The 23,478-nt window shown below is 40.7% G+C and overlaps 1 protein-coding gene across 1 annotated transcript in view; it reads right to left on the bottom strand.

Moving 5' to 3' along the window:
• The window catches only part of RBM27 (RNA binding motif protein 27), an 87,635-nt gene extending 64,557 nt beyond the window's left edge, over positions 1-23,078 (bottom strand). The window contains exons 1-3 of the mRNA XM_025389087.1: positions 22,804-23,078; positions 7,169-7,287; positions 2,803-2,927 (exon numbers count right to left, since the gene is read on the bottom strand). Coding sequence (XP_025244872.1) covers positions 2,803-2,927; positions 7,169-7,287; positions 22,804-22,862 — 303 coding nt within the window. The 5' untranslated portion in view covers positions 22,863-23,078. The remainder of the gene's footprint in view (positions 1-2,802; positions 2,928-7,168; positions 7,288-22,803) is intronic.
• Between the last annotated feature and the right edge of the window lie 400 nt (positions 23,079-23,478).

Below are 23,478 nucleotides of genomic sequence, written 5' to 3'. Positions count from 1 at the left end.
CCACTGAAATTCAATGACTGTAAAAAAGTCACAAAAAATTTTAACTTATAAAAAACATAATCTATACCATAGACCAAAAATTATATACTATAATGTACCAAAGAAAAATTTCTGTGAAAGTTCTCAAGAAAGATTTCTTCCAGCCCTGGCAGAGTGGCTCATGCCTATAATCCCAGCACTTTGGGAGGCCGAGGCAAGCAGGTCACTTGAGGTCAGGAGTTTAAGATCAGCCTGGCCAACTTGGTGAAACCCCATCTCTACTAAAAAAAACAAACAACACACACACACACACACACACACACACACAAATTAGGCAGGAGTGGTGGCAGGGCCTATCATCCCAGCTACCCAGGAGGCTGAAGCAGAATAATTGCCTGAACCTGGAAGGCAGAGGTTGCAATGGGCCAAGATCACAACACCGCACTCCACCCTGGGCGACAGAATGAGATTCTGTCTAAAAAAAAAAAAACCGAAAGGTAGCCAGGCACGGTGGCTCACCCCTGTAATCCCAGCACTTTGGGAGGCCGAGGCAGGTGGATCACGAGGTCAGGAGTTCAAGACCAGCCTGGTCAATATGGTGAAACTCTGTCTCTACTAAAAATACAAAAATTAGCCAGGCATGGTGGCACATGCCTGTAATCCCAGCTACTTGGGAGGCTGAGGCAGGAGAATCGCTTGAACCCAGGAGGTGGAAGCTGCAGTGAGCTGAGACGGCACCACTGCACTCTAACCTTGGGCGATGGAGCGAGACTGTCTCAAAAAAAAAAAAAAAAAACCAGAAAGGTTTCTTCCTATTTCCAGTACTTGAAGACACATTAAACAAGCCTCTCCAATTTTGAGAGAACTTGATGAGATAATTACAGGGCATGATATTAAAAAAAAAAAAAACAGACAGCATTCTCAGTTGATCTTAATTAAATATAGCCACGTTTTTTTCTTTTAATGTTGGATCAGGTCAATCAGCCTAGCATTTAAAAATGAATTGGAAATAACTAAACGATACCTAATCCTTAGAATCAATCCTGAAAATGGAGAGGAAAAGAACATGCTATAAAAAAGAAACACTTGGGACCAGGTGCAGTGGCTCATGCCTGTACTCCCAGCACTTTGGGAGGCCAAGGCAGAAGGATTGCTTAAGCTCAGGAGTTCAAGACCAGCCTTGGCAACATAGTGAAACTCTGTCTCTTTAACAACAACAACAAACTTTTTTAAATGGAAATAAAAAAAGGACATTGCCTGGTAAATTGATAAAACTGAATACAGATAATACATTAAAATACTATACGGATGTTAAATTTACTGAACTTGATCACAGTATCATAAGTTACCTAAGAGAATATTACTTATTTGTAGGAAATATACATTGAAGTACTCTACTTAGGGGTGAAAAGACATGAAGTATGTGACTTACTACTCAAATGACTAAGAAAAAACTCATACGGATATTTAAAGAGAGCAGATGGGGCAAAGTTTCAGTAAATATATCTAGAACACCTATAAACCCAGAGCTTTGGGAGGCAGAGGTGGGAGTTTGAGACCAACCTGGGCAACATAAGGAGACTCCATCTCTACCAAAAAAAAAAAAAGTTTATCTAGATAGATGTCATATGGGTGTTTTGGATACTATTCTTGTAATTTTTTTTTTTTTTTTTTCTGAGGCAGAGTTTTGCTCTTGTTGCCCAGGCTGGAGTGCAACAGCATAATCTCGGCTCACTGCAACCTCTGCCGCCCCAGTTCAAGTGATTCTCCTGCCTCAGCCTCCCAAGTAACTGGGATTACAGACGCCTGCCACCATGCCCAACTAATATTTTGTATTTTTAGTAGAGGCAGGGCTTCCCATGTTGGCCAGGCTGATCTCAAACTTCTGACCTCAGGTGATTTGCCCACCTAGGCCTGCCAAAGCACTGGGATTACAGGCATGAGCCACCATACCCGGCCTCTTGTAATTTTTATTTAAGTTTAAAATTATTTCTAAATTAAAAGTTCATTTTACCTTCAGAATAAATGTAATAAAAAAAATATTAGGAAATATTTCTGCATGATAACCAACATTTATGTGCCAGGCACTGGACTAGAAACCATATATATACACACATATAATCTCACCTAATCCTCCATAGGTACTACTCTGATCCTCATTTTACTGATATCAGAGTGAGACAGATAAGTGAACTTGTAGAGTTGTTATTATAACTCACACAACCCGATTCCAGAATCCACATTTTTCTATGCTATATTGTCTGTATATAAAAGGAAGTACAAAGAACTCTGTAAAATTTCCTTCTTGGCTCAAACAATTAGGTTACCATCTATAACCATGTTTTTATACTTCAATATTATAAAAACATTTCTAAAGTCCTCTTTCCAATATTGACACTGATGTTCACAATTAAATTAACTATTTTTTAAAACTCTATATAATAAAAAAGTGTAACTGGTTTCTCCATACACATGAAAATGTGTTACCTAATGATTTCTCTTGAGGATTTGTTAACAGTTCACTTTCAGTCAATCTCTCTATATTTAACCAAGTTTTCTTTTTCTAAAAGTCACTAGATAAGATTTCTCTGACTTCCTCAATATTGCTAAAATATTTCTTGGATCTCTAAACAAGCTATCTGAAACTTTTCCAACTCTTCAGTCCAAGCAACTACGAAATCCTGATGAATAATCTGTACCATGCCTAAAATCCGGAAACTTGAATCAATACGCAATTACTTTTAAAAGGCTCAACTTCCAACTAAGGATACTGGTGACAGAATCTAAGAGGCCCCCAAGAGCAGGAGAAAAAATTTGCATTACCTCTTCTTTAATGTCTTCTTTTTCTTGGACTAGTGGTTTTGGCTCAGGCTTAACTGGTTCCAAAGGTGGAAGGTAGTTCTTAGTATAGAGACTTTCGAATAGTTTGTCCACAAAACCTGAAGTTTCTAAGGAGAAGAAATAACATTTACATATTGTGCAAACAAAAAACAAAAATTTGACAACACATTGTCAGCAAAGCTTAGGAAAACAGGGCATCTTGCACACTGCTGGTAGGACTAAAAATGAGTCCTACCTTATGGAAGAGAATCCCACTTCCAGGTTTTAAAATCCTTCTGACCTACTTGCAAAATAATATATAAGATTATTTGTTGGAGTATGTAATAGCAAAAGATCGGACACAACTCAAATTTCCATGAATAAGAGACTAGTTAAATAAACTATGGGATATCTATACAATAGAGTACACGACAGCTATAAAAAGAAAGAATACTAATAATACCTGATCTCGAAGATATAAGAGTATATATTTATATGTATTTCTATCCATCTGCATAAAGAAACTGAAATAAAATAAAAACTGACAAAATTGTGTACTGTAGGTGGGAACGCGGTGGACGTAAAACAGTAGAAGACTTTTACGGTATACCTCTTATTGTTGGATTAAAGGCACTGCCAACTCAAAAAACTTAACTGAAAATTGTTTTAAATCAGTTAAATATTTATTGACATGAAAATGATACAAAACTAACTTTTTGTGTTTTACTTAAAGGGTGCTCTGTTTGAAACTTTCTCAGACAACTGAATGGGAGAACCAGATGAATTTACTAAAAGTATTAATGTCAAATATTTATACTGCCTTTTTTTTTTTGAGACAGAGTCTTGCTCTGTTGCTCAGGCTGGAGTGCAGTGGTGCAATCTCAGCTTCAATCCTCCTGAGTTCAAGTGATTCTCCTGCCTCAGTCTCCTGAGTAGGTAGGATTACAGGCATGTGCCACCACGCCCGGCTAATTTTTGTATTTTTAGTGGAGACGGGGTTTTACCATGTTGGCCAAGCTGGTCTCGAACTCCTGACCTCAGGTGATCTGCCTGCCTTGGCCTCCCAAAGTGCTGGGATTATACGCATGAGCCACCACGTCTGGCCTATGCCTTATTAAAACCAAATCTAATTAACTTTGATTGGTCCTACCCTAAGGAACAGCTAAAGAGCATATTAAAAGCACAACACAAACTCTGCTTACATTTCAATTATTACATCTTTTACATAAAACCTATTTCTAAAATGTTATCTTTTCTATAGAAAAGTATCTTCTTATAAATTTCTTTATACTACTGATTTGTGTAGTAAGCATTTTTCCATGATTATAAAACTGTTAGCTCTCATTAACTATTACATATAAACTTAAGATAATCAGACCCTTCAAAGCCTCTATAATAAGAATACTTTCACTTATAATTATTTTCTAAACCAATTTATAACACGTTATTATCTTTTGTAATCTGAAAGACACATAGCTCAATTTGTAAAAAGCAAAGACAAACATCTACTATTAAACAATATTCTCTGGGAAACCAAAGTTTGGAAAAAATTAAAAATAAAAAATAAAAACAATATTCAAGGTACACTATTAAATTTTTAAAACATTATATATCATTATAAAAGAGTATGCTCACTTAATACTATTTTAAGATGCAATATAAACAGACATAATTCTACAGTTGCACTGTCCAATATAGTAGCCACTAGTCACATGTAGCTCTTTAAATTTGAGTTTAAATTAATTAAAATTAAATTTAAAAATCAATTTCTGGTCAGACGCAGTGGCTCATGCCTGTAATCCCAACATTTTGGGAGGCCAAGGCGGGTGGATCACTTGAGGCCAGGAGTTTGAGACCAGTGTGGCCAACATGGTGAAACTCTGTCTACTAAAAATACAAAAATTAGCCAGGTGTGGTGGCGCGTGCCTGTAACTCCAGCTACTCAAGAGGCTGAGGCAGGAGAACTGCTTGAGCGCAAGAGGTAGAGGTTTCAGTGAGCTGAAATTGCAGCACTGCACTCCAGCCTCGGCAACAAGAGCGAAACTCTGTCTCAAAAAAAAAAAAAAAAAAAAAAAAATCAATTTCTCTGGCCTATTAACCAGATTATCAAATGCTCAATAGCCACATGTGGCTAATGGCTACTGAAATGGAAAGTACAGATGTAGACCATATGCACAAAGTTCTATTGGACAGTGCTAGTCTAGAAAGACATATACAAGCTGATAACAGTGATATAAATTTATCTCTGGTGGCAAATTTATGGTTACTTATTTTCTTATCCTTTTAAAAATGTAGTGTATAGTTCCTTCTCATACATATTACTTATGTAATTTTTTAAAGTTACTAAAATCCTTTCTAACTTTTTTTGAGATGGAGTCTTGCTCTGTCACCCAGGCCTCCCAAGTAGCTGGGACTACAGGCAACCATCACCACTCCTGGCTAATTTTTCTGTATTTTTTTTAGTAAAGATGGGGTTTCACCATGTTAGCCAGGATGGTCTCGATCTCCTGACCTCATGATCTGCCCGCCTCAGCCTCCCAAAGCGCTGGGATTACAGGCATAAGCCACGGCGCCCGGCTAATCCTTTCTAACTTTTTATAACAAAGAATTCTTAGACGTCTAAACATTAATTTGGCCTTTTACCCCAAATATCTTTACCATGTTTTGCTTTCTCTTTTATCATGGTTCTGCATTTCACAAGATTCATCTTTAACGTAAATTAAGTAATGTAAATTAACACATTTAGAAAAGATAACATCTGTACTGGGGAGGAAATTAAATAGTTGTTATACTGGGAAGAAATTCTGTCAGTATTGTTCTGTTTCTACAAAAAGAGCTATAAAATGCATGAAAAAATATGTAATCCTATGTTTTAGATTGAGAAGCCATACTTACTTTTCTCTTTCACAGTAAATACTTATTTTAAATGATATCTTCTCATCACCAATAGCTAAATCAACTGATAAACATATATATATATATATATATATTTTTTTTTTTTTGAGTCGGAGTCTCGTTCAGTTGCCCAAGCTGGAGTGCAGTGGCGCGATCTCAGCTCACTGCAACCTCCGCCTTCTGGGTTCAAGCAATTCTCCTGCCTCAGCCTCCCGAGTAGCTGAGACTACAGGCATGCACCACCACGCCCTGCAAATTTCTGTATTTTTAGTAGAGACAGGGTTTCACCATGCTGGCCAGGATGGTCTCAATCTCTTGACCTCATGATCCGCCCGCCTGGGCCTCCCAAAGTGCTGGGATTACAGGCGTGAGTCACCACGCCTGGCCCATTCAACAATATTTACTGAACATCTTCCATGTACCAAGTACTGTAGGTTCCAAGTCTCCACTCTCAACCAAATGAAAGGCAAACAAAGGGTAGAGAGACAGATAAACAGGGAAATAAACCTATGACAGGTGGTGACAAGTGCCATGAAAACAACAAAACAGGAGTCAGGCACAGGGGCTCATGCCTTGTAATCCCAGCACTTTGGGATGCCAAGGTGGGGCAGTTGCTTGAGGCAAGAAGTTCAAGGATCAAACTGGGCAACAAAGTGAGACCCCAACACTACAAAAATAAAAATACACAGATATAAAAATAAATGAATAAAAAAGTAATAAAACAGGGTTGGAAGGAGGAGAGTGGATGGAGGCATGGAGTATACTATACTACACTGTATGTAGAGCACTCAGGGGAAACTGCTTTGAGAAGATGACATTTGAAGAGACCAGAAAGAAGTGAGGGAAGAATCCATGTTTCAGGCAAGGGTAAAACGAGTTCAAAGGGCCTGAGTTGGGAACATGTTTGCCATAATTCAAAAAATAGGTGGTAAATGTGGCTAGAGTGGAACAAGTGAGGGGGAATGATAGGAGATAAGGTCAGAGGCAACAGGGGAAACCTTGAGGAAGATCTGTAGACCATGGAAACGGATTTGGTAAGATGAAAAGTTAAAGGCACAAAGAGAAGAGGATCATGCACATCTCTTCTTGGATATTAAGAAGCCCCATCCAAGGGGGGGAAAAAAACTGATGAGCTCATCATCTTAATGAAAAGCAAGAATAAGCAGCTTCATTATCCTTAAACTGTTATTCCTCAATCATCAAGTAGGCTCCATCAAAAGCTGCAAAAGACCTAATCATCTAAAAAGCATTAGAGCTGCCATTGCCTTAATAGAGGAAAGCAGCAAAGAAGAAAAGGGAAAAAACCAGTTCTAACAAAACATGATAAATAATTAAGTATGAATGGGTATATTCAAGTATTCAAAGGACTCTGACTACTTTCTTTCCTATCAAGCTTATATCTCCAAGACTTTTCAGGGAGTTTTAAATTTAAAATCTTTACTTCAATACTTGATTGAAGGCCCATAATAATTACCTTTTTGTAAAAAGACATCAAGTTGATCAGCACAAAAGGCTTTTAATTCTTTCTCAGGTTTGTCCTTCTTGACCAGTGCTACAACATAGTTGGCTAAGGCTGAAGGATCAGCATCACATCTAGTTAGACAAAGAGAAAACAAAAATTTTAAAAAACACTTTTTTTTCAAACAGTTGTGTCATTAATGAAGTAACCCTTATTTTGGAAAATGAGAGATCAAAACTATTCTAAAAACTGACCACAAACACAGGCAACTTTTATAATAAACATATACATACTGCGAGATTTTCCTTTTGCATTTATTTCTACAAAATGACTAGTATGTCTTCTATTTTTGAGGTTCTAATTATACCAAGGATCTTGGGTGAGCTCTACATTTATTTGTTCTCTCATTGATAATAGGGAAAGAGTGGCAACTGATCCCTAAGTTGCTGTTTGGCTCCCAGCTATAGAAGCACTGTCAGTAACACCTTCAGGAACTATCTGTTCCAGGTGATTGATGAGCAAAAGGAAGGGAAGTGATGGAAAAATTTTCTCCTCTCCTCGAGACACCTCTCCTGACACCACAGGCACCAGTATCTAAAAATGGCTATCAGCCCTTTGGCTAATCTCAATGAGTATCTTAAAGATCTTTTTAAAAAATAAGAACATGAAAAGAATGGCATTTAAATATTATTGGCAAATGCTTTAGCAGCTGTAAGAAAGAAAGATCTAGGAGTTAGAAACAGAAAGGAAAAGAGAAGTGGTGAAAGGACAGCAGAGATAACCTTTATCTACTTCACATTTTTTCTAGTAAGTAATCCAACACTGACACTCAAAATCATCTCCTATTCCAGGATAGCTCATAATCCTTGGGTTGTCAACTCCTGATGGATAGTAATCTGTCTGAATCAAGGTTTTATGTACATCACATGAAACTAGAAGTTTTCTTGTTGTAAACATATATATACACACACAAATATAAAATATTCTAGACTTTCTGATGAATACATAATTAACACATATCCTTCACAGTATGGTTATGGAGGTAAAATGAAAACATTCAGGCTGGGTGCAATGGCTCAGGCCTGTAATCCCAACATTCTGAGAGGCTGAGGCAGGAGAATCACTTGAGCCCAGGAGTCCAAGACCAGCCTGGGCAACATGGCAAAACCCTGTTGCTACAGGAAATACAAAAATTAGCCAGGTGTGGTGGTGCACGCCTGTAATTCCAGCTACTGTGGAGGCTGAGGTGGGAGGATGCTTGAGGCTGGGAGGCAGAGATTGCAGTCAGCTGATATCACACCACTGCACTCCAGCCTGGGTGACAGAATGAGACCCTGTCTCAAAGAAACAAAAAACAAACAAAAAATTCAGAATAACAGTAAGTAAAACTATTATGCAAGCAAAGTGATTATATAACCTAAAAAACACTATTCAAATCTAACTAATCTTGCTCTATAATTCTCGGGCCTTCACTGCCAGCCAGAAAGTTAAAAGATTTCAGCTCACTTGGGAGGCTGAGGCAAGAGGACACCTTGAGCCCCCGAGTTGGAGGTTGCAGCAAGCCATGATCACGCCACTGCACTCCAGCCTAGGCAACAGAGTGAGATCTTGTCTCCAAAAAAAAAGAGGCTTCAGCTCAAGAATATCAATCACGTTTCCAATAACTTTCTGAGATTAGTAAACAAAATAAAAATCAAGCACCAGTACTTTTACTTCCTTCTAGTTTTTATACTTAAAGTTCGTAATTCAGTAACACAGGTTTTTTTGTTGTCACTATTAACATTGTCATGGGAAAGGCTGGTTCTTTAAACATTCATGTGCCTGGCCGGGTGCAGTGGCTCATGTCTGTAATCCTAGCACTTTGGGAGGCCGAGGCAGGTGGATCACCTGAGGTCAGGAGTTCAAGACCAGCCTGGCCAACATGGTGAAACCCTGTCTCTACTAAAAACACAAAAATTAGCCAGGCAAGGTGGTGGACACCTGTAATCTCAGCTACTCGGGAGGCTGAGGCAGAAGAATCACTTGAACCCAGGAGGCAGAGGTTGCAGTGAGCTGAGATCATGCCATTGCATTCCAGCCTGGGCTACAGAGCGAGACTCCATCTCTAAATACATAAATAAATAGACAGACAGACAGATAGATAGACAGATAGTCAGTCAAGGCTGGGCATGGTGGCTCATACCCGTAATCCCAACACTTTGGGAGGCCAAGGCAGACTGCTTAAGTCCAGGAGTTCAAGAACAGCTTGGGCAATATAGCAAGACCCAGTCTCTACAAATAATATAAAAATTAGCCAGGTATGGTGGCACATGCCTGTAGTCCCAGCTACTCAGGAAGCTGAGGCAGGAGGATAGACTGAGCCTAGGAGGTCCAGGCTATAATGAGCCATGATCACACCACTGCCCTCCAGCCTGGGATACACAGTGAGACCGTGTCTCAAAAAATAAAAAATTAAAGAAAGTAAAGATTTTTCTTAAGTAAAAAATAAGTTACATTTTGGAGAATTATGAACAGATAACCTTAGTAAGTCCAACTGCTAAATTCTAAAATTTATATATATATATATGTGTGCCTGTGTGTGTGTGTATATATACATATATACAGAGAGAGAGAGAGAGAGAGAGAGAGAGAGAGAATGTGTGTAAACTTGAATTTGCTAAGAGAATAGATCTTTTTTTTTTGAGACAGAGTCTTGCCTGTGGCCCAGGTTGGAGTGCAGTGGCTCAATCTCAGCTCATTGCAACCTCCACCTCCCGGGTTCACACCATTCTCCTGCCTCAGCCTCCTGAGTAGCTGGGACTACAGGTGCCCACCACCACGCCCAGATAGTTTTTCGTATTTTTTAGTAGAGATGGGGCTTCACCGTGTTAACCAGGATGGTCTCGATCTCCTGACCTCGTGATCCGTCCGCCTCGGCCTCCCAAAGCGCTGGGATTACAGGCATGAGCCACTGTGCCTGGCCTAAGAGAGCAGATCTTAGGTGTTCTCACCACACAAAAAAAGATAGCTATATGAGATGATTATGTTAATTAGCTTTTGATATATATGCACATTTCAGCATTTGTATGTATATCAAAACATCACACCTTAAATGCATACAATTTTTATTAATAAAATTTTAAATTAAAAACAAAAATAGTGAACATATAGCCTTTCTATCTTCAAAAAATATTATGGTCCAGTGTGGTGGCTCACACCCATAATTCCACACTTCGGGAGGCCAAGTGTGGGGATCGCTTGAGTCCAGGAGTTTCAGACTATGGCGAAACCCATTTCTACAAAAAATTAACCAGGTATGGTGACATGCGCCTGTGGTCCCAGCTACCCAGGAGGCCGTGGTGGGAGAATCACGTGAGCCCAAGAGGCAGAGTGTGCAGTGAGCCAAGATTGTGCCACTGCATTCCAGCATGGGCAACAGAGCAAGACTGTCTCAAAAATAAAAATAAAATAAAAATTACACATGCCATCAGGGCGCAGTGGCTCACCCCTGCAGTCCCAGCGCTTTGGAAGGCCGAGACAGGAGGATCAAGAGGTCAGGAGTTCAAGACCAGCTTTACCAAAATGGTGAAACCCCATCTCTACTAAAAACACAAAAATTAGCCAGGCGTGGTGGTATGCGCCTGTAATCCCAGCTACTCGGGAGACTGAGGCAGGAGAATCACTTGAACCCGGGAGGCAGAGGTTGCAGTGAGCAGAGATCACGCCGCTGCACTCCAACCTGGGTGACAGAGCGAGACTGTCTCAAAAAAAAAAAAAAAAAAAATACACATGCCACGCTTACCCTGATTATTCTATAAACACCTTAAAAAACAGATGTGTAGTCCAACTTAATTTCACCCCTGAGAACAGTAAGAAATTTTTTTTTTTTTTTTTTTTTTTTTTTTTTTTTGGGTCGGAGTCTCGCTGTGTCTCCCAGGCTGGAGTGCAGTGGCGTGGTCTCGGCTCACTGCAAGCTCCGCCTCCCGGGTTCACGCCATTCTCCCACCTCAGCCTCCCAAGTAGCTGAGACTACAGGCGCCCACCACCACGCCCGGCTAGTTTTTTGTATTTTTAGTAGAGACGGGGTTTCACCATGTTAGCCAGGATAGTCTCGATCTCCTGACCTCGTGATCCACCCGCCTCGGCCTCCCAAAGTGCTGGGATTACAGGCTTGAGCCACCGCGCCCGGCCAGTAAGAAATTTTTGATCAGTGTAATTCTAGTCAACACTCATATGGAGGAGAGAAGGGGAAAAAATTATATTTCCACCTTTATGTAGAAAGTTTAGTTCTTGGATAAGGATAGTCTAACACAGAAGAGAAAGACTTAGAAAAATAAATAAGAATGGCACAAAATGGTAATGTTATTTTCTCTGGTGTTATAGGAATCTTCAAGGAGTCTAATGATTTGATAGATTTAGTGCTGGGTATGGATAATAAGGTTTCTACATGTGAAGAATGGGCAAAACATTCAGATATTGGATAACTGAAATGGGTTTAAGAAACCCAGATAATGGCTGGGTGCAGTGGCTCATGCTTGTAATTCCAGCACTTTGGGAGGCTGAGGCAGGAGGATCACCTGAGGTCAGGAGTTCGAGATCAGCCTGGCCAACATCATGAAGCCCCGTGTCTACTAAAAATACAGAAATTAGCCAGGTGTGGTGACATGCACCTGTAATCCCAGCTACTTGGGAGGCTGAGGCCGGAGAACTGCTTGAGCCTGGGAGGCGGAGGTTGCAGTGAGCCGAGATCATGCCACTGCACTCCAGCCTGACCGATAGAGCGCAACTCAAGTCTCAAAAAAAAAAAAAAGAAAAAAGAAGAAGAAAAGAAAATAAACCCAGATATATTTTACATATATTTAGTATTCAGACTCTTAAAAACACACATTTTGATACGATACTTTTAAAAATCAACATGAGGCCGGGCGCGGTGGCTCAAGCCTGTAATCCCAGCACTTTGGGAGGCCGAGACGGGCGGATCACAAGGTCAGGAGATCAAGACCATCCTGGCTAACACGGTGAAACCCCGTCTCTACCAAAAAATACAAAAATCTAGCCGGGCGAGGTGGCGGGCGCCTGTAGTCCCAGCTACTCGGGAGGCTGAGGCAGGAGAATGGCGTAAACCTGGGAGGCGGAGCTTGCAGTGAGCTGAGATCCGGCCACTGCACTCCAGCCTGGGCGACAGAGGGAGACTCCGCCTCAAAAAAAAAAAAAAAAAAAATCAACATGAATATACAGAAAAGTAAAATAGAGTAGAAAAGGTTAGACTCCAGGAGAAGAGAATGATCACAGATTCTAAACATTTGTTTAATGTGAGGAAACAAATGATTGTCAATAACTGACAGAAATCTGCACCAAATACAACAGCATGTTTACAGCCAAAGGAATAGGACCATTTAAATTTAACGGCTCCTAACATGTATCCATAAAGTACGCTCTTAAGAAAATTACAAGTCTAAAATAATAAGTCACACTAATTGAATAGTGAAACTTAAATACATTGGGGAGTTTTGTGCTTTAATTTTCTAGACCTTCATAATTATTCTTATTCTTTCACCCATTGATTCCTCACTATATAATCTCTAAAACACAGCCATGATAGTGTAGCTACAGTATCAATGCTAACTACTCAACAAGACTTCCAGAAGTATGTCACAAAAATCTGAGTACAACTAAGACTCTTGAGAATATAATACAAGTGCGGTATCCCCTCCCTTTCCTGAAAATTCATCACTTCCTTCTTCTCATACCCAGGAAAAGTAGTTAAAATCTTTTAGCTACTTTATTTGGAAGCAAAGCTTATGGGAATCCACTACTGCTTGACTATAAAAACAAGCATATTTGGGGATGAAAGAGATTGTAAAATTTGGGATCCACGACTATGCTAAATAAACATGTCTCTAGACAAAAAGGGACTTCTATTATAACATGGAGATTAGAAAAGACAATAATACCCATTTTAAATTACCATTCTACTATAGATTTGTAAATCTGTAAAGATAAATTAAGTGATCCATTTAAGATCAGGCAGACAGCACATCTGTGGAACTAAAAATCAGCTGCAATTCCACACAAGTAAAATCTGTTTCACAAGCATGTCTTTTTCTAATGTATATCTGCAAGAAAAATTAACATATCTTAAGTATCAACCAACGGTTACCTTTTAAAGAATCAACAAAAGAAATTTTCTAAAGGTTAATGTTACTTACAAATAGGACTCCTTAAAATTCACACCTTGTATAATAACGTTTTAAGAACACATCTCAATTATCTTTTAAGTTATTTTAAAAAGTCAACAAATTTTTATCAGAGTAAGCTAATAGAAACATTGCCCTAAAAATGCCTCATCTGTAAAAATCTCAAATTTGTCTTTTTCCCCTTTTAATGAAATCTCTATTGCACGTATATTACACAACTGCTGAGCCAGTACATAAGCTTCACAGAAAATTTCAGACATACAATCATAAAATCAAATAGTAAGGTCCTATATCTTTGGCCCCAAGCCAAAAAACACTACTGAAAAACCATTATCATTTACTGGCTTTAGGAAAAAAGCCAAGACTACCTAGACCTTTTCCACTTTCAGAAAAATTTACATGTTTCTGAATATGGATCTAATTTTAAGTTCCATCTTAATGTGCTCTTTCTTTCAGAGGTGAAATAGCTAATACATGTGCTTCTGAGCCACAGGTAAAAAAAATTATATCTCCTGATCTCAATGTGTATCAACAGTCATTAAAAATATCCATATTCTCGGTGGGGCGTGGTGGCTCATGCCTGTAATCCCAACACTTTGGGAGGCTGAGGCAGGTGGATCACCTGAGGTCGGGAGTTCAAGACCAGCCTGACCAACATGGAGAAACCCCATCTCTACTAAAAATACAAAATTAGCTGGGCGTGGTAGTACATGCCTATAATCCCAGCTACTCGGGAGGCTGAGGCAGAAGAATTGCTTGAACCCGGGAGGCAGTGGTTGCGGTGAGCTGAGATTGCGCCATTGCATTCCAGCCTCGGCAACAAAAGCGAAACTCCATCTCAAAAAAAAAAAAAAGAAAAAAAATCCATATTCTCTGACCAGTAGTTACACTTATGAGAAACCAGACTAAGGAAATAAAGGCAAATATAGAAAATACTACTGGCACCTAAAGCTACACACACATAAAATGTATTTATTATATAAAAACAGCATTACTTTTTAACAAAAAAAACAGTGCCAAGGTAACCATTCTCTTATTGTTGGATGTTTGTGAAATATTAGACATCCAAAGTGATGGTTATTAGCTGCGCATGGTGGTAGGCGCTTGTAATCCCAGCTACTCAGGAGGCTGAGGCAGGAGTATCGCTTGAATCCATCCAGGAGACAGAGGTTGCAGTGAACTGAGATCATGCCACTGCACTCCAGACTGAGCAACAAAGCAAGACTCCATCTCAAAAAATATATATGTAATATAAAATACAATATAATAAACAAATGTTTTTTTAAAAAATTATGGTTATGGCCAGGCACAGTGGCTCATGCCTGTAATCCCAGCACTTCAGGAGGCTGAGGTGGGAGGATAGCTTCAGCTCAGGAGTTCAAGACCAGTCTGGGCAACATAGTGAGACCCCCATCTCTAAAAAAACAAAATTAAAAAATGAGCCTGGTGTGGCGGCATGCGCCTATAGTCCCAGCTACTTACGAGGCTGAAGCGGGAGGACTGTACGATCCTGGAAGGCTGAGGCTACAGTGAGCTATGACCACATCACTGCACTCCAGCCTGGGTAACAGAGCAAAACCCTGTCTTGATAAAAAACAAGGGCCGGGCGGGGTGGCTAACGCCTGTAATCCCAGCACTTTGGGAGGCCGAGGCAGGCAGATCATGAGGTCAAGAGTTCGAGACCAGCCTGGCCAACATGGTGAAAGCCCGTCTCTACTAAGAATGCAAAAATTAGCCAGGCGTGGCGGCACATGCCTGTAATCCCAGTTACTTGGGAGGCTGAGGCAGGAGAATCGCTTGAAACCGGGAGGCAGAGGTTGTAGTGAGTTGAGATCACACCACTGCACTCCAGCCTGGGCGACAGAGCAAGACTCCACCTCAGGGGTGGGGGGAATAACAAAAAACAAAAAAACCAAAGTGACAGTTATAAAAGCAACATATACATGTGAAAAATGCTTCTAATGTAATGTCAAAGAAATCAGAATTTTACAATGAGTTTGACTGTAGCTATATAAAAATTTATACACAGAAGAGAAACTGAAAATAAATACTAATAATTTTGTTTTCTCTATTTTCTATACTGTCATAATGCAATAATACTTTTATTTTTATTTTAAAAGAATGAAAGTAAATTTTTTAAAACAGTCTGACTCTGAGATCTGTGTTCAGATTATTCCTTTGATAAGACCATACTGGGCCAGGCCCGGGGGCTCACACCTGTAATCCCAGGGGCGGATCACCTGAGGTCAGGAGTTCGCGACTAGCCTGACCAATATGAAGAAACCTCGTCTCTACTAAAAATACAAAATTAGCCAGGCGTGGTGGCGCATGCCTGTAATCCCAGCTACTCAGGAGGCTGAGGCAGGAGAATCGCTTCAACCCAGGTGGCGGAGGTTGCAGTGAGCCGAGATCGTGCCATTGCACTCCAGTCTGGGCAACAAGAGCAAAACTCCTCTCAAAAGAAAAAAAAAAAAAAGACAAGACCATACTGGACAAAGTAAGTAAAAATGGAGTTGACTTTCACATTTGTTAATACCTATTAAAGATATACATGTATTGGTACTTTCAAATGAAAACTTTCTGTCTTAGTCTGTTTGGGCTACTATAACAGAATACCTTAGACTAGGCAATTTAGTATTTATTTATTTTTTGAGACAGGGTCTCATTCTGTTACCCAGGATGGAGTACAGTGGCATGATCACGGCTCACTGCAGCCTCAACGTCCCAGGCTCAAGTGATCCTCCCACCTTAGCCTCCCAAGTAGGTGGGACTACAAGCGTGCACCACCATGCCCGACTAAGGCTATTTTTTTTACTTTTTTGTAAAGGCAGAGTTTTGCCCCGTTGTCCAGGCTGGTCTCGAATTCCTGGACTCAAGTGATCCACCCACCTCAGCCTCCCAAAGTGCTGGGATGACAGGCATGAGCCCACAGTTCCTAGCCAACTAGGTAATTTATAAACAGAAATGTGTTGCTCACAATTCTGCAGGCTGGGAAGTTCAAGATTAAAGCATCAGCAAACTTGGAGTCTAGTGAGGGCCCATTCCTCATAGATGGTACCTTCTATGTCCTCTCATGGTAACAAGCAGGCTCCTTACTTTTTTTTTTTTTTTGAGATGTCCAACATGAATTTTGGGGGGACAACAACATTCAGACCATAGTACTTTCATCTTCCTTTTAAGTAATTAGGGGCTTTCATGAATGAACATGATGTGGAAGAAATAACCCTAGGTTTATTTGGGAGGAAAACATATACATACATTCATCAGTTGCAAATACCATTTGGGTATTTGGACGATAGCTCCTGGTATAGTAACCACCAGCTAAACATATGCACAAAATTAGACTACTAAAAACTTCTTTCTTTTCTAATTGTCAATTACCTATATATACATATGAGAATGTTCATTCATTTAAACATATACTGAATGTTTACTAAGTGCCAAGTATATTGCTTGGTAATGGAATTACTCTGAACAAAACAGACCTTGCCCTGCACTCCCATGGCCAAGAGGTAGACATGCAAACAAATAATTACAGTACAAAATAACAAATTGTATAAAAAGATATTAATAAGGAAGTAAGTAGCAACATTGTGAGAGGATAAGAGAAGACAGTGGCAAGAAACATAGGGCTATAAAAGCAACTTCTGGCTTCTAGCCTATAGTTATCGGGCCAGGAAGGATGAAGTCAGACATCTTTAAAAGGCAGACCAAAGGACATAAGAATAAATACATTCTTAAGTTAGTGGACTAAAACTTGCCAAGAAGTCTTCTGGCCAAAGTTCTTTTCTATGAAATCGTGAATGGTATCCTTAAGTCCTACAGCACTTTAGAGGCACACTAACTCTCTGAAGCCACTAAGTACACTTAGAAAATTACCAATTCTTCCCAAACTTAAGAATATACCTCAAAATACTTATTTAACCCGTAGTTTATTTACCAGGTGGTCAGGTCTAACAATTGCTAGATGATTATTTTTCCTCCCATTTGGGCAACTGCAGAGATTACCATCCAGAGTTCAATTTGATAAGGACTGCCAACATAAAGCAACATGTAAACTCTAGAGTTCAACCAAAGTATACGCATCATGATCACTGAACCCATAAATGTGAACCAATGAAATAAACTTATTCTATTAACCTTATTGCTGCCTTTTCTATCACACTCCAAGCTGACAACATATTCAGTCTCCTAGTGCACTTTAAAAGACACTGATATGGCCAGAACTCACAAAAACCGCACATCAAGTCTATGACTTTGACTAGCAGTTCCTGTTGCTACCTATAGCACCTGCAATGAGACTCTAGATCTGCCTTGTAATAGACTGATTATTATTATTTAAGTGGCAGTGGTGTTTAACAGTAATAAGCAAAATACTTTTGCAGACAGTTTCACGTATTTTCATATTCCAAAAACCATAAAATGTTGTTTATATTTATAGAATGATTCAAAGGTACACAAACCACTTAGTCTACATTTTTAATACTCATAACAGACTTGGTGAAGTAGGTAAAAGGCAAATAAAATTTAATTCTGTTTAACAGAAAAAGGTAGACAATTTCTCCTGTCACAGAGTGAATCAGAAATAGATATGGAACTAGAAATTAAATGCCCTGATTCATACGTCTATTAAAGTAAGATAGACAGATGCAAATTGTCCAAAGAGTTTACAAATTCCACCATGCTTTTTAAAACATACACCAAGAGAAAGTTTTACACTAAGCCAAACAAGCAGCAGTGAATAATACATATTTATACATTTTATATAATATAAATAAAACATTCCCCATTAAATACAACATGTTTTGATAGAAATGCAGGTTACTGAAAAATGCTTGCCTGATCTTTTTTTAAACTTGCAGAAATTTATTTAGTGATGCACTTATCTCCTGAATTTAGTAGAACCGTACTTTAAAGGGGTTCACATACTTACAATGAGCAGTTATTTCTGACAGAAAGAAACCATGACATCTCTAAATTGTGCATGATCCCTACACAGTCTCTATGACTAGGATATCTAGGATATTTTGAAAGTGAGGAAAGATGAAGGCCCCAAACAAGAACTGAGTCTAGTTTACTCATACAGCTGTAGGGAAAGAGAGAAACTTCTTGACTGAGATATTGGTTTCCCTCCCTTTTACTGCACTGCCAACAAAAATGGTGGTACTAGTTTATTCCAGCCAGTTAAGGTGTCGTTTCTTCCTGTCTCCCTCCTGTCTTTCCTCTAATAAAAGTAATAGATGTGTTTGCTACCTACAAAGGGAATGGAAGATGACAGTTATAAGCTCTACTAGCCCATGACATTACTAACTAGTCCATAGGGAATAATCAACTGTAAACTAGATTGGTTTAGAAATACCTCCTGTTAGGCCGGGTGCGGCAGCTCATGCCTGTAATCCCAGCACTTTGGGAGCCGGGTCACCTGAGGTCAGGAGTTCAAGACCAGCCTGACCAACACGGTGAAACCCCATCTCTACCAAAAATACAAAAATTAGCCAGGCAAGGTGATGCATGCCTGTAATCCCAGATACTTGGGAGGTTGAGGCAGGAGAATTGCTTGAACCCCGGAGACGGAGGCTGCAGTGAGCCAAGATCGTGCCACTGCACTCCAGCCTCAGCAACCGAGACTCTGTCTTGAAAAAAAAAAAAAAAAAAAAAGAAATACCTCCTGTTATATGCATATGTTTCACTAGGGACAAGCTGTAACATTTTAAAAATCCCCCAGGAATTGGAAGTTTTTATAAATTTAATTTACTGTAAACTAAGTTAAATAAGAAAATGTGATAGAAAATCATGTGCACACAGGCCGGGCGCAGTGGCTCATGCCTGTAATCCCAGCGCTTTGGGAGGCCGAGGCAGACGGATCACAAGGTCAGGAGTTCAAAACCAGCCTGGCCAACATAGTGAAACCCCCTCTCTACTAAAAAACACAAAAAATTAGCCAGGCATGGTGGCGGGCACCTGTAATCCCAGCTACTCAGGAGGCTGAAGCAGGAGAATCACTTGAACCCGGCAGGCGGAGGTTGCAGTGAGCGCCACCGTACTCCAGCCTGGGCGACAGTGTGAGACTCCATCTCAAAAACAAAAGCAAAAGGAAAAAAAAAAAAAAATCATGTGCACAGCTATAGTTTTGATTCCAACCTAGCCAGTGCAACTATACTATCTCAAAGCCTAGCAACTGCTCTGAAATGCAATGTTGTAGCAACATGCCAATCTGCCATGAAAATTTTCTTGAATCTGGAATATGCAAAAAAGTAAATTTACAAACACAGCCCACTTTAGCATATCATTTATTACATTTTAGGATATCTAAACAAACAAAAAATCTCCCATGATGACATACTAAGGATAAAAATATACATAGTATCTGCATTTACTTTATTATTATTAATATCTCCATTCAAAACCGTTACTTAGGCGAGTTAAAAGTAAGTATTTTAGGCCAGGTGCAGCGGCTCATGCCTGTAATCCCAGCATTCTGGGAGGCTGAGGCGGGTGGATCACCTGAGGTCAAGAACTGGAGACCAACCTGGCCAACACGGTGAAACCCCCATCTCTACTAAAAATACAAAAAACTACCCGGGCATGGTGGCAAGTGCCTGTAAGCCCAGCTACTAGTGAGGCTGGGGTAGGAGAATCGCTTGAACCCAGGAGGCAGAGGTTGCAGTGACCTGAGATTGCACCACCAAACTCCAGCCTGGGCAACAAAAGCGAAACGCCATCTCAAATAAACAAACAAACAAATAAATAAATAAATATTTTAGCCTTTTTTTTACCCTAAATAACAAAAATTTAAAAAAAAATAAGCATGTGAACTTTAAGTTGAATATATAACTCAAAAGGAGAAACTAAACTCAAGTAATCATTTTGAAAGATAATTTTTACTCATGAAAATTACAGAATGATCATATTTATGAGTCTAAGTAGCTTTAGAAAAAAAAAAAAAGCCTAAGCAAGATGAAGCTCCCACCCAGACTAACTTTCAACATTAAGGGGGGAAAAAAAAACCCAAAAAGCACTACTCAGAGTAAAACATCTTAGGGAGCTTTAAAAAAAAAAAAAAGAAAGAAAAGAAAAAGCAAGTAACTACAAGGCTAAAAGTTGTTACCTTCTATCCAAGACATAAAATGTATGTTTAATACTTCTTAAAAGGATATCTACTAACAAAATTAAACTTGTATGGAAAGGTTTTTTTTTTTAAAGGCATCAGAGCAGCAGGAATACAAAATAAAGAGATGTATTTTTTCTTTTTTAATCTTAACATGAATAATACTTTTCTTATTTTTATTATTTTGAGATGGAGTCTGGCTCTGTCGCCCAGGCTGGAGTGCAGTGGCACCATCTCGGATCACTGAAACCTACGCCTCCTGGGATTCAAGTGATTCTTCTGCCTCAGCCTCCCCAGTAGCTGGGACTACAGACACGCTCCACCACGCCCGGCTAATTTTTACATTTTCTGTAGAGACGGAGTTTCCCCATATTGGCCAGGCTGGTCTCGAACTCCTGACCTCATCATCCGCCCACCCGGGTTTCCCAAAGTATTGGGATTAGAGGCGTGAGCCACTGTGCCCGGCCACATGAAGAACACTTTAAACATAAAGATATTTTTCTTTTTTCAAGCTTTTCCCATATACGGTCAATTTCACTACATCCATTTTATTTCCCACCTTCACCACAAACCATTTCCATCTTTGTGCCCAAAACTTCATTGTAGGGGTGAAAAAACCCCTATTCAAGAGACCTATATTCTTCTAAAAAACCTTCGAATGTGTTCAGAAGTCATTTTCACTGAAAGATTAACAGGGAAGTAGCTTGACACTGTTCCCCAAAAGCTCCTTTATCATGCCTCCACACCTCCCAAACTACTCCCTATCTTCACCTCTGAAAAACACTCAATTTTCCACTAATGCAGTCTGACCTAATGAATCGAAGCCTGCACATCTCTTCTTCTATCCCTTTCTTTCACGCAGAAAGCCCTAACCTTCAATAAGAGAATAAGCAGAAGCAAGGAGGAGGCAGAACATTATCCTTTCCTTTCCAGTAACTAGCCATACCCCATTCCCCCAAATAAACACTCCACAACCCTAGCCTTTAAAATGGTTATCAAACATGGCCAGGTCCAGTGGCTCACGCCTGTAATCCCAGCACTTTGGAAGGCCAAGGCGAGCGGATCACCTGAGGTCAGGAGTTCGAGACCACCCTGGCCAACATGTCTCTACTAAAAACACAAAAAATTAGCTGGGCGTGCTGGCGCGCGCCTGTAGTCCCAGCTACTCGGGAGGCTGAGGCAGAAGAATCGCTTGAACCCGGGAGGTGGAGGTTGCAGTGAGCCGAGATCGAGCCACTGAACTCCAGCCTAGGAGACAGAGTGAGGCATTGTTTCGAAAAAAAAGGTTATAAAACAAACAAAATGTTGATACCTCTATTACCTCTTTCAAGCCTCCCAAGAACATTTCTACTAACACTACCCAAAATATTTTTAAAAGACCGGTCTCATTCTTTTGAGTCCCTCATCCTACACCCCAATTATCTTCAGGTGTCCTCTCAATCTTACAAAAACACTTACAAAACTATCCTCTCAATCGCACAAGAATATTTACAAATCTCTTATTCTTTCTACCGCTCCTTTTATTCCTCCAACACCTGTATCTAAAAATCCCTATATGCTGTTAGGTACACTCCCCCACCAATAAATGCTGCATACCAGTGTAGCCCTTTCAACCCTCAACTAAACTTACAAAAACCTATTTTTTCCAACCTTCATGTATCTAAAAGTCATCAGTTCCCCTAGCACTATCGAGTCCTCAGTAATACTTTAAAATCCCTTAATATCTTTGCTACCACACTTATCACCTCCCCAATAATTTCTAAAACCCTTCAAATGCCACACACCCTTTCCATCTACTCCATAGTATTTTTCAAATCCTCCAATATTCTTGATCCCTTAGAACTCACCAATAATCGCTATATAGTTTCAATGTCCCTGCTATCCGCTTCTGCCCTCATATTTCGAAAATGCCCTCGATATTTTGCTTGTAGACCTTTCAGTCCCAGAATAATAATGTTTATCAAACCCTTGATGATATTCTGCTATTCCCTTCGACATCCCAATATTCACATTTCAAAAATTCCTCAAGAGCCCTGCTACCCCTCTCTCAGTTCTCAAACAGCAATGTTTTAAATTCCCTTACTGCCCCTGCTACCCCTTCCAACACCCCGATATTTGCGTTTGAAAAGCCCTCGCTGTCCTTGCCTGCCCCCCCAGTCCCACATCCACGGTGCCTCTCCGTCCCCAGCGCTCCTCTTCCACCCTCAGCCCCACCACAATGGTGATAGTACTACAGGGAAGGCGTCGCCGGGACCTCCCGGCCGCGGCCCCTCAGCGCCGCCCCCCACGCCGCCTCCCCTCCCCCACGCCCCCGCGGGCCCCCAACGCCCACGTTCGCCGGCCCCGGCCCAGCCCGGCTCACTCACATCGGCTCCAGTAACTTGGCCAGCCAGGACTTGAGGGCATCCACATCCTCTATGAGCATGGTGCAGGGAAGGCGGGCTCGGCCGCCGCTCTTCTTCAGGCCTGCCGTGGGTCTCCACTACGCCGCCTCCTCACGTTCCCTTCACAGCTCCCGGTGCCCCAGCCCACCGGGCATCTTAGGAGACTTCAACCTACTCCCCCGGCCGGGGCCTAACAGGAACTAACCCAAGAGCCCTCACTCAACCTAGCCCGAAGGTTGAGGTGGGCGGGAGACAGTGCCGAGTGGCAGGCCTGAGAACCAATAAGAGAGAGAGGGCCCTGAGGGCAAGACCAATGAAAAGGCTCGCTCGCCCCGCCGGCAGGCCGTACCCAGTCAGGGAGGAGAGATATAGCAAGGTAGGTGGAGAGCTTACGTGAACTCCTGGTGCAAGATGGTATCTTGGAAAAGGTGCTTTGCCTCTTAAAGGGGCAGCGGCGCCTTTTTTTGACCACGCCGCCGCCCGCCGCGGAATACTGGTGTCTGCTGCTGGGAGTGCCTGGGGGAACCCGGCGAGCCCCTCAGCCTGGTTCCTTCCTCTCGTTTTTCCTGGAAACACACACTCGTGTCCCGAAATGACTCAGCTGTAGTAAATCTGCAACACAACGTGCAATACGTTCACGTTCGACACATTGCACAG

Source organism: Theropithecus gelada, chromosome 6, assembly GCF_003255815.1.
Source record: "Theropithecus gelada isolate Dixy chromosome 6, Tgel_1.0, whole genome shotgun sequence".
NCBI lineage: Eukaryota > Metazoa > Chordata > Mammalia > Primates > Cercopithecidae > Theropithecus > Theropithecus gelada.
This window is presented reverse-complemented; position numbering and strand designations above follow the sequence as displayed.